A 17,951-nucleotide genomic window follows, 5' to 3' on the forward strand; every position below is an offset into this window, starting at 1 on the left:
AGACCTTAAGTACTCTGTTTCATGCTCCAAATCTTTCAGGAACCACTTAATACAAGTCTGATACTTGTTATGTAACTCATGTTTTTTTATAATGTTCACTGGTTGGCAATAGTTTAATTTTTTTTAAATTCCTTCCAAATGTTTACCAGAATTTATTATAAGAAACTGAAGTTCAGTAATTCAATTTGGCTTATATAGCTACATTTTGAAAGCAATTTGCACGTAAGAATGTCTTTATTGAGACCTTAATAAGTGCCAGATACTGCACTGTTTTGTGTACATTATACCATTGAATCCTCGCAACAATAAAGGGTAGGTCTCATTATCATTATTCTCATTTTCAGATGAGGTAGCTGAGCCACAGACAGACTTAGTTATTTGTTTAAGGTTACATAGGTAGTAAGTGATGAACCTGAGATGTGAACCCCAGTAGTCTCCCTCCAGACCACTTTTCACCTCTGCATACATGTATTGATAATGTTGTAACTGATGAGAAAGACGAAAAATTACATCTTTTTTTAATAATTACATAAAGGTATAGAATGAATGTAGTCTTTTATGTGACATGGCTCATCTTTGACTTTATCGATGATATCAGATTACTGTAGATGTAAGTAGTATAGCAATAATCTGAGGCATTTTTCTATCTATTAAAGATTATTAATTTTGGGTTTTGTTTTTTTTTTAGACAGTAATGTTTAAGCCATATTTCAATCCTGAGATGTCTGTAAATAAACAGAAACTTGGCCCACTGACATTACTTTCTAAGAGGTCTGTCAATTATAGCTAAAAATTATAGGGAGAAATTGGGACAACTGTAATATACTAAATAAGAATAAACAAATTAAAAAATTATTAATATATTAAATTTAAAAGAATGTCATACAGAGTGTAATGGATTCTGAATGGGCTACAATTTCTGTGTAATTGATAAATCAATCAATCAAATGTAAAAATACTAAACCTAGAAAAACATTATAAAACAACTAGCAAGAATATACAGTAAGTAGGATAAAATATTAAATATACAAAACAAGTAAGTTTGCTCTATACCATTTATAGAAAATATAATTGGAAACTTATATATATAACTTATTAGAAAATATAATTGGAAAAGGTCCATAAAGGATATGTTGTATAATATACATGAAATCAAGTGAATCAGATTGTATCAAGATGTAATAAAAGACCTAAAAAGAAAAATTGAATAAATTGAGAGATTATAAATCTATAAGTCTACTAGAGGGGAATGTTAAATAGAATAAAATGTTCATTAGTATTTTGAAATGATTTACAATGAGTTTATAATAATAAATGCTTATGTTATAATATCAAGTTGTAAAAACTATACAGAAAATACCATGGAAGAAAATATGCCCAACTGTAGACCTTTATATATTATTGGAAAGTTATATATTTTTCATTTTTATACTATTTTTGTGTTGTTTCCTAAAAACATGAATGTGTTCATAAAGTGAAAAAATATACACGTTTACTTATTAAAAATGATTTAGATTAAAATGTAAGAATTTTTTTGACTTCCATGTGTTATGTTTGGCCTTATGCAGGAAAGGAAAAACTTTCTATTGTTTTTAATTTATATGCTGCTTTTCATCTGTAATTCATATGGTTTTAAATTTCCTTAGAAAGATGTGCGAGACATCCTCACCCCAATTCAGATTGAAGCTGCTTACCACCTTGGGCATCATATCATCAGTAAACGAAGCATAGAGGAGGAATTCCCACCACTTCAGCCTATTCTTCAGCAGAAGAAAGAAAAAAACATAATTGAAAAAACAGTATGAATATTTTCTTTTATTCAAAAATTGTGACATGCCACTAAAGAATTGTTCTTTTATTTATTTATTTTTTTTTTGAGATACTGCATAATTCTGGGAAAATGAACTCTAATGTTTTTAATTTTATGAATTTTTTTATATAAAAAAGAGGTTTATGGTGTCTTGTTTTTTATTTTTTGTATTCCCTTCAGGATATTGAACTGAATATTTAAAAATAAGCATTTAGTCATAGCAGTGGTTTCCCATATACATAAAATGTTAATTTTCTCTTCTCCATGCCTTGGCAGTGAAGAAAATATATTACTAGAGAGCACTCATAATGGAAGTGAGTTGCATTCATCAGTTAGTTATTCAATGTCGTCGTGTGCGTTCAGTTTCTCTCTCTCGTTCTCATTTTCTGTCTCTTCTCTCTCATTTTTGTCTCCCTCTCACTCACCCCACCCACGATTCACTTATGTTTTGTTAGTCAAATTCCCTTGCTGGGTTTCACTCATTTATAAACATATGTACTTATGTCACACAACAGTTTCTCTTTTTTAATTTTATTGTATGCTTTTCAGCCTCATGCCAGGACTAATTGCATTCTGAGATGGATCCTGCATTCTAACCATGAACTGCTTTGTCCAGTTTATCCCCAAATCTATGTGTTTCACTGACAGTGTGTTTATTTCTGGGGGTCCAGTTGTTCAGAACTTCTCTGTCCAACCACACCAAGACATAGTCAACAGGATGTGTTGGGGTATGGTGAAAGCATTCATTAAAATGTTGGCTAATGGCAACAGTATGTGAAAGATAAAAGGGACTCTTAAAGGTCTAGTTCATATCCTGTCTCAACAAAACTGCCCCTAAGTCACTTTGAGATATTTGAACTTACAATTACTACTGCCTAGTCTACAACATTACATTGAATAAAGATAATAACAAGAGCAAACTTTCTTTATACCCATATTAAAATATTTCTGGAAGTCATTTTTTTCATCCTGTTGAACTTAACTTTTCAATATAGACTATTTTCAAATGTCTTTTATTGTAAGTACACATGCCCAAACCTAAGCAATTTGTAGTTATATTAGAATAATTCACATTCTGACTTTGAGAACAACCCGTTCTACAAATAAGAGTGGTAGAAAAAATTCACATGTACCTAATCATTTAGGAAAAGATTTCCACTTTCCTTCTGCTCCCCCAGATATAGGCAGTCTGTGATCTAACATGCAACTTGACAGCACTCTAGTTATTTGCCGTTTTATGTACCTGGCTCCTTCTCTGACTTTCTAGATTCCTTTTTTTTCTGCATCTCATCTTTTTTCAGCTTTACCACTCATTTCTCTCTTTTTCTCTCTTTCCTTCCATTTTTTTTCTTTGCCCAGCTTCTAACTCAGTTCTTCTTATACAGTAGTCCCTCTCTATATTGCGGTTAACTTACTGCAGCCTCACTGTATTGTGGGATTTTAAAAAATATTATATTTAATTATTTATCACAGATTTTTTGCTATATCACAGGATTTTGCGGTACTGTATACATATGTTGTTTAAGTTACATAGGTTTAAGAGTGTAGAATAAATGTAAGGTTCCTACTGCTTCATGGGGAGGGGGTTGTCTAGAACATAATACCCACAATAAGTGAGGGAATACTGAATATGCTATAGTATCTCTGGGTCCTATTAAAATGCTCAGAGGTTAATACATTCTGGAACCTCTATGATAATCTATCATCTAATTTTGTTCAATGTGTTCTTAAAGTGAAATTTCTAAATTTCTACAATTTGTTATTTTCAACAAATATAAGACCATTGTCTTACTTTCTGCAAAATTAAGTGCCGTGCTCATGTGGAGTAAGTGGAATCAAAGCAGCAGAAAATTGAGAGGAACTTGGCAAAGAACACTTTGCAGCATGGGTTTTAAACACTTACATAATTTACTATCACAGTTTGCTTAAAATTTTTTTTTACAACTGTTATGAAAGAGAAAAACATCATTTTTTCCACCTAACAAATTGAGGCTTAAAATTTGCCTATTGGAAGAAATTAGTACTTTCAGTCCTATAATTATTTGTTATTTAAGCCTACTAACTCTCACATTGAGTTCTTCAAAAGGGATAAAACAAAGAGTTGGCAACTTGATTTATTAATTTTATTCTTTGAATGTACCACAGATGTCTTAGTCTTTAAAAAACAGAAATATACCTACTGATTGAACTAAAAATAAAATACTGTCATATTTTATTTCCAGATAAACTTTGCAAGGTTTTGTGCCCATGAAAATTGTTCTGCTGATTTACAGGTTTCTGCGAAAATTGGATTTTTGAAGTAAGTGTAGTTTACTTGCTGTTATTCATCAAGATGGGATAATGGGTATGCTTGTGGGTTTCAAAGAGAAAAGGACTAAGAACTAATACTTGAGGGCTGGCAACATTTAAAGAACTGAAAATGAACAACAGTCCACTTAGAGAGATTAAGTGATCTGTACATCATTCCCAGAAGTATACATTTAACGATGACCACTTTTTGAAAGAATGAGAATATGAGTACCAAGGCTTTATGAGGCATGTTTTAATCTTTCCTTGGTAAATGAGAAGATATTTAGTATTTAAATGTGACTTTAGTCATCCCTATTAGAATTGAAATCGTATTTTAGACATTTGTTAGTGCCCCTAAATAGAGTTTTGATGGCAAAATGAGCTAACCTTCACCACATAATGCTTAGTTTATCACCCAGAAACATGATTACATAATTCAGACGGATGTATAAAACAAAGAAATTCCTAAACATATGTGACACATTTGAAAGAGAATAAACCATCTTGATCTTCTAAAGTCACAGAAGGGGAAACAATAAAAAGAATATATATGTAATGTGCTTAGAAAAGTGCCTGGCATATAGTGAGCACTAGATAAATGCTGATTACTGTTATTATCTTATTATGGGAAATAAACCATTGTGATTTTGTCATGTCTAGATCACCTATATAGAGATTGTTTTGCCTATCAGAGGGAAGATATGGAAATGAGGACCAGAGGGACAGAATGCACAGCTCAGGTTGAGGAGTCCCTGTGTTTGGAAAGTGAAAGAGGAGAAGGAGGCATCAGTGACAGGGCAGGAAAATGGGAAACTGTATGGGGAAGTAAGTCCATAAAGGATGCAAGTTTAAGTTGGGGCACATTGAATTTGGTGGGACTTTTGTATGTAGCTCTCCAATTGAAAATCTAATTTAGCATTACTGTAGAAGCCCTGTGCGGTGAAATGTGCATTTCACAGAGAAAAGAACTGAAGATTAACTCTTGGAGAGACAGTTTTATTTAAAGAGCTTAAGAAAAGTAGGGAGTTCCTGTAGGAGACTGAAAAGAACTCAGAGGAGGACTGAGTGCACTGTGAAATAGCCAATATAAAAAAGAGGGTCTTCACATTGTAAAACTTTGCAGAGAAACCAGATAGCATAATGACTGAGGAAAGGTCATGGGAGGTAGCATTTAAAATGTGACTTGCGGGGAAAACATGGATGTCAGTGGCGAATTTTAATTTCAGTGTAGTAGTAGCTGAATGACAGGGTAAGTGCTTAAGGGAAGAAAATATACTGGGAACAGGTGGATTTATCACGTTATTCATTTAATCAGGCAAAGGCAGGGAAAACAATGAATTGGAGAGAAAATTTTTCTATGTAAATCCAGGGGGCATGTTTTGTCCCTCTTTGAACTGTCCTCTGAGCATTTGACAGCTTCTCACTTCCTCTTTCGAGTGTCTTTTGCTTTAATTGCCATGGTATGTACCATCCTACCCCCTTCTCTTTCTGTGGCCCGTCTTTCTCAGCTATCTGGAGGACCCTTGGTTTTGTGTCTGTTGACTCCCAAATGGTTTTCTCACCCCTTTCTCATGCTACCAACTTTTTGGGGGGGAAATTTTGCCTACAACTGTGACCTCACCTGGCCTGCCTACACTGCCAGTACCCAAATCAGTATCTCTGAGTTCCACATCCATGCATCCTGTTGTCTACTGGACATGTCCTCCTGGGCACCGAGTCACTCTCTACCAGTGATTAGTTATCCAAACCAACAACCTGGAGCTCAATCTGCATTCTTCTCCCTTTCTTACCCCTGACATTCAATAAAATACTAAGTTCTATAATATTATCACTGAAATATATTTCTTTTTTGTCCACCATAATTCTGTCTCTACCACTATTGCTATAAACCAGGCACCCATTATTCTACCTAGATCACCAGGCTCTCTGGGCTACTGGCCTCTTCCTTTGCATTATTCTAATTCCTCTACCGTGATGGTTCCAGAGGGAGCTTTCTCACATACACCTCTGATAACAGAGCTTCGATGGCTCATTATAACCTTAAACTCTGAACTCCTTAGCGTTCTTTCTCACCAATCCCATTGATGGCAGACTAGTTATAGTTGCTTGGCCACACCATGCTTTCCTAAGCCTCTGTGTTGTTTCACTTCTTCATTTCACTTCTCTAGCTTACCTACTTGATTAATTTTTATTTATCTTATAAATCTCAGCTGTTTCCTAGGTGAAGTCCCTTTGGCTCCAGGTCCATAAACCTACACCTTCCTGTGCCCCTGATCCCACTGCACTTGCACTCACTACCATTATCATCTGTCTCCACGCCGTCCTGTAAGCTGCTTCAAGGCAGGGTCCTGTGTTTTCATTTTTGCGTTGCCACTGCCTAAAACATTGTCTGGAACACTGTGGGTGACTAATAGATGTCTGCTGAAACTGGGACAAGGTTCTAAAGAAAGCAGCATATAATGAGATTGGACTCAGATGGAGGGGTTAGCCTTAGAAAGAAATTAAAGCTGTCCTTCATCTTGAGTTAAGCAGCTAGGAAAAGATGCTTGACATTGATTAAGAAACTCAGTGTGGAAGGAAATAAAATAGCCAGGATATAAAAGCAGGTTCATATATGGAAAGTGAGGGCCTTTGGGATGAATTTGGGAACTTGAAAGGCATGGGGAAAGATTCAAAATAGCTGTTATGATGAATGGGATAGGAAGTCAACTAGGAATGAGTAAAAAGGTTGACAAACAGTGTTGAGTACCCTGCTGGGTGGGATCACATATGGCAGAGAATAAATTAAGTTTTTTCACTTAGGCAATGCCAGGATAGCCTTGAGCATCCACAGTTGAGGGCCAAGAAGCTCTAACCTATTTGATTAATAATTGGACTTTCTACTTAAATTATCCAGACTGGCTGCTCAGCTAGTCCAAAAACAGTGACTGCTAACTATTTTGTATTCCAGCCAGTAATGTGGTGCCTTTGTTGATGTATTAGTTGAAAATTTTATGACCTAATTCATGTATTTATTTTCTTTCTAAAATGCATAGATTTCTTGGTGTTTTTGCTATCATGAGCCGTTGATAAGTAGAGGTGTATGAGGGAAAGCTTATCTATGCTACAAATCAGTAGTGTTTTTATTTTCTTAAATCAGAAATTTCCACTGTCACCTTTGTTATTATATTTGAAATGAAACTAACCTGATTCAAGTTCTGTACCTACCCTTTACTAGCTGCATGACCTTTTTAGAGAAACCTTTTAGCCTTTGTAAACCTCTTTTGTCATTGATAAGTAGGTAAAATAGTACCTACTTTATGAAAGGTGCTTTCAAGATATAATGCAATAATGCAGGCCAAGTTATAGCACAAAATCTACACATGAAGCTTTGATAAAAGTTGTTATTTTGATAGGTTATGGTTGGGGTATTTATAGGTCATGGTAAAAAAAAAAAAATCTTTTAGTTGGCCATAAAATGAAATGTTGCCAATGAATTCTAAACATTTTCTGTATATGAACTAGTTATTTGTCCCAAAGTTGTCTTTTTACATCCCTAAAATGCTGCTGCCCATGACTGGGTCAGTAGTTCTCAGTTTTATGAGATTTGAAGTGGCATAAATGCCCGTGTAAAATATAAGCCCCACATCTGTTGCATCAGTTTGGAAAGTTACAGGTGATTTCTGCTTGGAAAATGATAACTTATTTGAGGAATTCTTTAATGAAAATTCTTCTAATCAATTTTTAGGCCCACAGTGAAGGATTGTGATAAAGTGCTTTGCGTATTTAGTAAATTATACTCTATCAGACAAATATATGCCTGTCTCACATAGGCGTCCTCTCTCTTCTCTGTAATAAGAGGCAAATTGTGACCATATGTTTTAGTATTCCTTCAACCATAACTCCACTGGTTTTTATGTGCCCAGAGCTACAAACCTGCTTTAGGTAAATGCATTTACTCAGTAAAAAACATGAATTTCTGAAGACTGCAATATAATGGACTGCCAACAGCAAACTAAACAGTGCTTATGCACTCTGTCTCATGTTTTCATTAAGTTGAGGTTTCTCCTGAATGTCTAAATTCTCAGGAGAATAAATCATATTCAAATGGACCTACACTGCAAAGTGAAAATGAACAAATATGGCTTTATCAGGAGTACAAATATAGTGGCAGGTGTTAGTCATCACACAGGGAGTTTGCAATCTAGTTCTTCAGTGATGCTTCCAGGGTAGAAGATGCAGGCTTTTCCCAAACAATTGCTTTCACATCAGTTAGGAATGCCTTTAACTACAAGTAATAATACCTGACTAATAGTAACTTCAACAGTAAAGGAATTTAATTATTTAGCATACAGTGCAGTCTGTAGGAGGCAGTAGCAGGTTTAGTGAGCACCTACCAAAAGCCTTCCAGTTCTCCTGGCTTTTCCTTCACAGTCACCAAATGGCTGCAGCAGCACCAGGCTCACCAGCAGGAACAAAGGGGCAAGAGCAAAACTGTGTCCTCTTGAGGCTGCTTTTCCAGGAAGGCAGTGCCTTAGCAGACTTCTTATGCTGATTAATCAGGCCCATATCAAATACTCACCCCTGAGCCCATCGTGGCTGAAGAAGAATGAATACAGTCATGGTGATCATATTAGATCAGTCGTAATTCATTTCCTGAACTAGGGGCTTGTTTTCTGCAGTTTCAAGGGAATGCTGCCTACTGCTTCAATAATCCATGGTTCTGTTAGCAGCTAAAAAGGGCAATCACTGTTGGGTAGACAGCAAGCAATTGTTAACCTCAGCCACTATACTATTAGCCTGTAAAAGGGCTAACCTGGCAAAATTATCCGTTTAAAAAATGCAAATAGTAGGAATATACAGGGTGGGCAAAAGTAGGTTTACAGTTGTTCGTGTGGAAAAAGACATTCAGGTTATAATTATTACAATTTCTTTATGAACTCTGTTTTGCATACTCACAACTGTAAACTTACTTTTGCCCCACCCCTGTGGACCTCACTGATGTCGCAGAGGTTAGGGAAGATGAATTATAGGCCTTGTTCACTAAAACATGCCATTTCCTAGTTCAACCTCCCAATCCATGTCCTTCCGTTATACTCCTCTAGATTTCAGTGAGTTTGCCTTGAGATTCAATCAAATCTTCTTAAGTGTCAGGTAACTGACGTATGCCAATAGACAAGAATTTACCAGTAGTTTTCTTCCTGAAGTCAGTATAAAATAAATAAATAAGTTATTTTGGCTTGCAAGCCACTGGCTGCAGGCTACCTTTTGTCAAATAAGTGACTCATGTAACTTGACACAGGTACGTATCAGCTTGCATTATATTCTAGCATCTTTAAAACAGTTAGCTCTGAAGCACTAATTCATGTTATCAATGTGAAGTTCATTCATTATACTGGGACTTGGGGAGCATTTCTTGCAAAATAAAATAATATTATTCAAGAAAAACAGAGCCTTGGTGCAAAAATACATCATTTTTCTGTTTTTTCCTCTTTCACTTATTAAGTTATGAGTCTGTATGTACCCAGTACCTTGATTTGTTTAAATTACATGGATTCTAGGCTGCTTTGTAAATTTCAAGTCTGCATTTTGCATGCTTTAATGACGAATGAACTATGATTCCTGGGGAAAGCTCTGGTTCAGCCTTGTCGCACTTCCAGATGTGCACCTGATCCTTTATTATGTCTCCATAACAAGCTGGTGGGTATCTTTCTGGTGGCACCCTGTTAATGAATCAAGATCCAGTAGGATGTATATATTTTTTAAAAGAGTAGAATCATAATTATTATGATGTGGCAAAATAGCTTAAAAATGGAAAATAAACCAGGAGGCTGGCTGCTAAAACGTGAACATTTTGTTTCCCTTTAATTTGCTGTTGTCTTGGAACCTGGCTGTTTATGCAATGCCTTCACCTTCTGTTGCTTGTCTAAGTGCCAACTTCTTTCCCAAAGGTGTTCAGTGACTAATGCTTTGGTTACGTGCCAGAATATTTTATAAATGTCTATTTCTAGGCAGTTCTTCCACAAGTCTTAAGCTTTAATGTGAAGCTGAAGTTTACTTTTAGAACCTCCTAGACACCTTTCACTGTAACATGATTATGGAACAGTAGGGGGAACACAGGATAGTTATGTTCCTGTACATTTTTCTCTGCTGTTTCATACAACGCCACCAAGCAGGTGCATATTTATGTGACCCAGAGGTTTACAACACAGGAATGAATAAATCCCAGCCGTTCCCTAAAACCGAGTCAAATTTTTCCACCCTGAAATGATAGTCATGGTTGAATGAATGCTTTGTCAGTTATTACGTATCCTTCCTGAAACATCCAACTTCTCAAACCCAGGGATTAGAAGCTAGAGGGGCTACATATTGACATGTTCTTCATTCCTTTCTCTTGATGTCTCAGGCACAAAGGAAGGAACTATGAGGACGGGAGAATCATTTTCTGTAATGCTATATCCTAAGCTGTTTGAAATGAGCCTCTATTGCCAGAATAATACAGACTAGATTTTAAATATAGTGATATTCTTTTGTATGCTTATTTTAAAACTGATTAAACTTATCCATCAAATTGCTCTGTGGCAGAAGCTGGTGAACTTTTTCCATAAAGGGACAGATAATAATATTTTAGGCTTTGAGGGGCAGATATCTCTCTCAACTACTCAGCTGTGCTGGTGTCTGTCATATGTCTGTCATGGAAAAGCAGCCACAGATGAGTGAGCATGGCTGCATTCCATTAAACCTTTATTTACAAAACCTGGCAGAGGTCCGAACTGAGCCTTCAGGCAGCAGTATTTGCACCCCTACTCTGTGGTATGCTTGCTTTTTATATGACAATTCTGTAGTACTTCTTTATTGTTGGTTATTTAAATATAGTACCTTATATCAATACTGTTAAATACAGGTTGTTAGTATAATTTAAGCTAGTTGCTAAAATAAGCCAAAAATTTAGAGATTTTAAGGAATTAATCCTAGGTTAAAGAAACCATAAGGGTCTCCTCATGCGGTCCCAACAGAATGACATACATTTATATTAACAATGGCTGCACTTTTTCTGGACCGATCTCGTATACCTTTTGGACACTAACTGTGTTGACAGGGCTTGAGAAAACAGGATAATCATGCCCAACATCTTCTCTCCAGGAGAAGTTAGTGATAAGAAAAGCCAGGCAATGTGAAACCATTGCACGATAGGGGCATGCAGTGTGCTTTGGGTGAGAGAGAAGCTGCACCTCACTTCTGTTCAGGGGGCTGCTAGGTGAAGGGGGTTAGCAATGAGTAATAGATAGGAGAAGTCCAGAGACTTAAAGAAGTTAAAGTTGGCCAGGTGCATGAAGAGGGAAGATGTGAAAGTAGAGGGAGAACTTGAAGTAAGATACAAGACACCATGGTATCTTAACTTGCAGCTGAGTATGGCTAAAACAAAGAAAGGAGCTGTGAAATGCAAAGCAAGGCAGGGGCCAGCCCTTGAGGGCCTCACGTGAGATGCTCATGAACTGGGAGTCTGTTGTGAATGTGCAGAAGGATGTTATGCAGCCGTGTGATATCATCAAGCTTGCTATCTGAAAAGTTACCCTCTTGTTGTATGAAACTGGACTGGAGAAGCAGGACTTGAGAAATCAATTAAGGGTGTAATTCAAATGAACTAAGGTTCAATTCTGAAATTTTCAGTCTTTTAAATTTTATTTTTCAATTACAGTTGACATCAATATTTATATCCATTTCAGGTGTACAGCATAGTGATTATACAATCATAATTTATAAAGTGATTCCCCCTGATATTTCATTTTTAAAAAACAATGAAATAAGACTTTTTCATATAAAATATTTTTTTAACCTTCAGTTCAACATAAATCAGCAGAATAGTAGAATGGCGAAAAGCAACATGCCTTTGCTACTTCCAGGCAAAACTGATTCACTGCCCTGGATTCCCAGAGCCCTTCATTCATAACTCTTTCCCATGTGTTTATAATATTTGTTTGCATTTGTTTAAAAGCTTTACTATGTAAGCTCTACAAAGGTGGGGTTTAGGAAAAGAATCCTTTTTGTGTCAGGGAGTCATGATCATAGCACCTGATGTTACTTACTATACAGGATCTGTCAATTATACTCAATTTGTAAGTCATGAATCTTCAAGTAATGCTAAAAAACAAACCTTGAAACTTGCTCTTAAATTCTGTCCTTAAATACCCTTTGTCTTATTTCACAATTAAGTATTAAATGCTTACTATGCATTTAGCATTTCCAGAAACAGTTTATTCAAACGCTGATCTTATATATGGATGTTGATTAGAATGGTACAATGTAAACAATAAAGAAACTTCCTAAACTCTAAAGTGCTAGCTGAATGTTTTGTTTAGCTTTGGATCATGTCCTTTGCTGGTTGACCTACTTTCTGTAAATTCTTAGATATCTCTGAACACGTGTCTTTGAGGAATGCTTGTGGAATCATACTGTAACAAAGGTTTTCTTTAGCTTTCAGCTCTTGTAACTCTATGTAAAGAAAACGGACTGTGTAGGCGAACAGATTTGCCTTTGCTTTGAGACTTTAGAACATTCTAGTTGTGAGAGACCTTGGATAAGTTTTTTACGTGTCAGATTCCTCCTATATAAATGTGTTGTTCTGAGGGGTCCATGGAATGGTATGACCCAAATCTTCCCTGAATGGCAGTTACTGTTATAGATGAGGTGACTGGGGATTAAAAAAGTTAAATTAGAACCCTCCAGGAGAACTGGGGCCAGAACCAGAATTGTTATCACGTGTGTGTCTACATTTGCAGCAATCTTCTCTTTCCAGTTCACAGCATGGTGAAGCATTTCTTCAATTCTGTTAATTCAGTCTCATGATTGATAGAGGTGACCAGACTGTCTTAGGAAATGAATTCTGCGCTAACAGAGTTTAGTTGGATTGACTTGCTGGGAATAGCCATGCTCACTTCCACCAAAACATCTATTTTGTTGGAAATACTCTCCTCCTTTTCTTCTAGCCCCCCTCATTTCCCCCCTTTGGTTTGGGCAGCAGCTAGTTCATGTCTATTTAAAAAATAAAGAAAAAAACACTTTTCTTTTAGAAAAATATTGCAAAATAATGAGGAAAATGTTAAAATTACAGAAGCAAAGAAGTATCACAGAAAGCGGACTAGTTATAGCTAATAAAAATCTTTTCTCAGGTTTATAGCTGACCAAATTTATCTGAAATAAGGGAAATTGAGTGTTTTAAAAATAGATTTGCATCTACTTTCATGTGGTCATTTCTCTCTGGGTTGTTTTTCAAGTTAGTATTTTTATGTTTAGGACAAATAAATGAAGGGATGGGATTTTTATTTCCCACATAAGAACTAAGTAATATCACTAAATTTTTAGGCCACACGAAAATAAAACCTACCTCGCTGTTGGAAGTATGAAAACATTAATGTTGAACGTGTCCTTGTATAATGCTGGAGATGATGCATATGAAACAACCCTGCATATCACACTGCCCACTGGTCTTTACTTCATTAAGATTTTAGATCTGGTAAGTATTGGAAACCACAGTAACATGATACTGTGTAATATTTTACTTAATTTTTTAAAAATGTAAATGGTAGAATTCACTTAATCAATTTGAGATCTAAATATCTAAGGTTTCTTTAGACTTATCTCTTGGGTTTCCAGTGATTTTGAGACTTCTTCCATGTTCCTGATCAAAATGACAAGTTCCTTGGGATCTGACTGAGATCAAAAGAGTCAACTTCTTACTTACAAGAAACAATAGTCCAGTTGTCCAAGCAAGCTGCTTGGGTGTCATTGCTTTTCTCACTAGTAGATCTTTCTGGTGCTCAGTGCTGCTCCTTTTGGTTGGGTCCCTGCTGGGCTCCCAGAGTGACCGCTCTGCACCGGAAGTTCATACACCCAGTCTTGTTCCCAAAGGACCTGCAACATGCTAGAACCAGCAATCCACAAATCCAAAATCCCGTGCCAACCAGGCTGTAGGCAAGTTTCTCCTTCCCTGGAAGGGTTTGAGGCGCCTGGAGACCTTTTCTTATCACCATGCTTCAGTCTTGAGCACTTAAATCCACCAGTGAGGTAGTAATAAGGTTGAATTTCAAAGACAAAAGCCTCAATTGCTTTCTCCTTTGATGCTTCACTGTTCCTTAGAAAATTTACCCAGATCTCATCCAGAGAACATTTCCTCACATTAAGGACATTTAGTAGAGAGCCTTTGATGTCTCACAAATACCTATTACCACCTTTCTGTAGACTATTAAAGCCAATTTGAAATAGTAATATGGAAAAAATATTCAAGGAAATATATATCTATACAAATGCACACAAAGCTATTTCCCTGAATTATTTGAATATGTGTGTGAGTGTATGTGTATAGTAATGCCAGTTATTGCAATTATATATATTAAAAACATCCTCACATCCCACACAGAAGAGGGATATGAAACATTGACCTTATGAATTCATAATTTTGCAAGGAACTGGACCTTGAATTATGGGTGATACACAGACATGGATGAAAGCCACAAACCCAGAAATTATTCTGTAGAGAGTTTAGATGAAATTAGAATATACCTATATGCATATTTAGATCATTTATATTTCTATTTACTCCAAAAATAGTTGTCTATGAAAGTAAATTTTTTTCAAAAAATCATCCTTAAATATGGCTTACAAACTTCTTGTTCCCTTTTCTACCTAAACCAATTGTTTTTTGCTTATTTTTAAAATTTTTGTAGGAAGAAAAGCAAATAAACTGTGAAGTAACAGACAGCTCTGGCATAGTAAAACTGGACTGCAGTGTTGGTTATATATATGTAGATCATCTCTCAAGGGTAAGCATTTAGCACTTATAATCTCTGTTTACTAGCATGAATATAAAATTTTTCTTTGTTTATTCTGCATACAAATACATAACTATAATTTTTTGCTTAGGGTAAATACTAAATGATAAGCCAAAACCAACTGGGCTTGAGATCTTTGAGATTGTGTTTCTATTCTTGGCAATGTTCACTATGCAAAGGGGGCCACATATTTATGTCAAGATGGGCAGGTGAATGTGTCAATCAGAATTCCACTCTCCTGTCTCCCCCTTCTCCAACACTCACCCCCGCACCCACCCCAGGCGGTCCTATTTGCCAGGCATGTTACCTCTCCTATACAAAAAGGTGTTTCTGGCAAGAGTCCCCACTCAAGTTGTTAAAGCAGCTCTAATTTTGTCAGTCTGGACCTGCCTGCCTACATTCGGAGGTGGCTTTGTCTCTGAACGTCACGTGTGAAAATGCTGCTGCTGCTGCTTTAGAATTGCCACAAATCCAACAGCTTCCCTGTAGCTCACTGCCCGAGTGAGGAGTAGCTTATGTTTCCAGAACATAGTTTCAAATCTGCGTTCCACAGGGTACAAACTAGTGAAAAAATTAAAATTCAGATGATAAAAAATGCATTTTATTTTTTTAACATGAGCTTTTGTTCTCCGTGTTTTACAGGTAGATGTTAGCTTTCTCCTGGATGCGAGCTCACTCAGCAGAGCAGATGAGGATCTCAACATCACAGTGCATGCCGCCTGGTATGTTTAATTGTGGAAAAAACAATGCACTGAAGGAAATAGACCCCTGCCTGTTTTTGGAGGGGACCTTAGGGGAGCCATGGAGTTGTGTTCCATTGTCTTCAGGAGAAAACTTCTCTTACATGATGTAACAAACAAACCTTTAACCAGCATAGAAGAAAATAACAGTGTGCACAATGAGAGTAAATTTATGCCAACCCTGTCATGAAAATGTCTTACTATCACATCCACTTTTATCCCCACTCCCTGAAAAGCATTATTTGAGAACCAACCTCTAAGTTTATTAGGTATACATGGTATATCATTACTTCTCTCTGAAGATGAATTTTGTGCCTGATGGATTCTAACAGGGTGTTTTCTGTTTGCCCCTGTAGTGAAAATGAAGGGGAAATGGACCATCTGAAGCGTAACAAAGTGACTTTAGCAATACCTCTGAAGTATGAAGTCATGCTAACTGCTCACGGGTAAGTAGATATTGAGGCCTCCTCTAAAGTTGAGAGCTGATATTAAATCCATTGCTGCATACATTGTTAGTCAAAACCATATTTAAAAAAATTTTTTTAAAGATTTCATGCTGTTTCTCTCTTAACAATCACCTCAGCATTGTTGTCCCTTGCCCAGCTGTTCATTATTTGAATTCATTCTATAACTGTCACTGAGACCACATCAAACTGGTGCCCAGCTGGAGGGGCTGTCTTACCGGAAGAGCCTGATGAGCCTCCAGGTGCCATGCCTAGCCTTCCCGCTGCACGCAGCGCAGGCCAGGACCCCAGGAGTTGGGCAGCGCACAAGTTGCTTGATCATACCCATTGCCCGTGGCAAGCGTGAGGTTTAAAGAATTACAAGCTCGACCAAATCACTGCACTCTACAACCTGTGTCTACCTTCATGGCACATGGACTGAGATATGCAAGAGCTGGCTGCAGGTGTCCCTCGTCCGTTCTTTATACCTGTGAATTACCGTTTCTCACCCGCAGCCGCAGAGCCGGTCTTCACGGGTTCCTCGTAATTTTAGTAATTGTTTATGTGGTTCTGACTCTGATTCAAGGAGGGCATGTATGGAGAAAGAATGAAAGGAGTATTAAGAAAACCTTTAGTGATTTTATTGGAAATTATTTAGGCTATTAATCTTTGTTGAAAAACACATCTTTAAAGCAATTGAAGATTAATACAGAATAGACAAATGAGCTTTCCTTGTAGCTCTAAGTATAAATCATTACCAGTCATATTTAACCACTCATAAAGATGGCATATAATTATATAAAAATAAAATGTCAGTGTCTGAAACTAGTGGCATTGAGTGTCCAGTTTATGAGATACAACAAGCAGGGGACAAAGGCAGCCATTCAAGGGCAATGAGAACCTAATAGAAAGCCAGTGGGAAGCAAAGGAAAGCAATTGCATGTTTTCTGGTTTTGAATGTTGTCTTGCCTGCCCTCCTTGATTTTCCTATAATGAGTATCCTCCTTTTTTTTTCATTATCTACATCTTATTATTTTGAGCAAGGATTGGTCTGCAACTATTAAGCTACCTAATCTACATTTGAATATTTCTAATTTCTTTTCTGCGTAATGGGTACCTAATTCAATTACCTCATGTCAGCTGCCAAAAATGAGCAACTTGTGGAACCAGGATTTCCCCAGAAAAGTATTTCTTAAGGCTCACTACTGATGCTACATATGTATGATCACAGGTAAAAGAGTAACAACTTTGTACTCTAACAAAAATTTTGCCACGCTTTTTGATGTTTGACTTGTTCCCCAGGTCTGGGGGTCATTACAAATAGCCAGCAGAAATTGGGGGATGGGAAGAAATAACTCAAAAATAGGTAAAAAGATTGAAATGTATAGGCAGATATTGGAGTCCTAGGAAAAGCTAAGCATTTATCTCATATTTGCCAGATGTACATAAATCAGTAGAATGAACCAGGCAGTGTTGGGAAGCCAAACAAAGGATATTGGTGGGAAGAGATATTGTCACCCAAGTCAGAGTACATGGCTTTCTAATTTCATTACATTTTTACTAAAATTATCTTACCAGAAATCAGAAGTATTCAGTTGTGCCTAAGGGGGCACCTATAGTATGAATTACAGCATTTGTAAGAGATATGCTATAACCCAGACTGTTTATAACACCTCATCAAAAAAGACAGTTAACCAAGTTCAGGTAGGCTGCACAAGTCTCGAGGGGGGCGATATATCTTTTGACATTCTTGCACCTAGCACAACCTGGCACCTGGTACATGTCCCCTATGCACTTAGTAAATAAATTAATGAGATTGTAACACTGAAAGAAAAAAAAAAGACATTTAAGTTAAATTTGA

At 36.6% G+C, this 17,951-nt stretch overlaps 1 protein-coding gene across 1 annotated transcript in view; it reads left to right on the plus strand.

Moving 5' to 3' along the window:
* Nucleotides 1-17,951, plus strand: part of ITGA4 (integrin subunit alpha 4) — an 86,113-nt gene that overhangs the window by 57,825 nt on the left and 10,337 nt on the right. The window contains exons 16-21 of the mRNA XM_090281305.1: nucleotides 1,647-1,799; nucleotides 4,033-4,109; nucleotides 13,442-13,592; nucleotides 14,803-14,898; nucleotides 15,550-15,629; nucleotides 16,004-16,093. Coding sequence (XP_090137431.1) covers nucleotides 1,647-1,799; nucleotides 4,033-4,109; nucleotides 13,442-13,592; nucleotides 14,803-14,898; nucleotides 15,550-15,629; nucleotides 16,004-16,093 — 647 coding nt within the window. The remainder of the gene's footprint in view (nucleotides 1-1,646; nucleotides 1,800-4,032; nucleotides 4,110-13,441; nucleotides 13,593-14,802; nucleotides 14,899-15,549; nucleotides 15,630-16,003; nucleotides 16,094-17,951) is intronic.

This window comes from Furipterus horrens, unplaced genomic scaffold (genome assembly GCF_987537825.1).
Source record: "Furipterus horrens unplaced genomic scaffold, mFurHor1.1.pri manual_scaffold_1, whole genome shotgun sequence".
NCBI lineage: Eukaryota > Metazoa > Chordata > Mammalia > Chiroptera > Furipteridae > Furipterus > Furipterus horrens.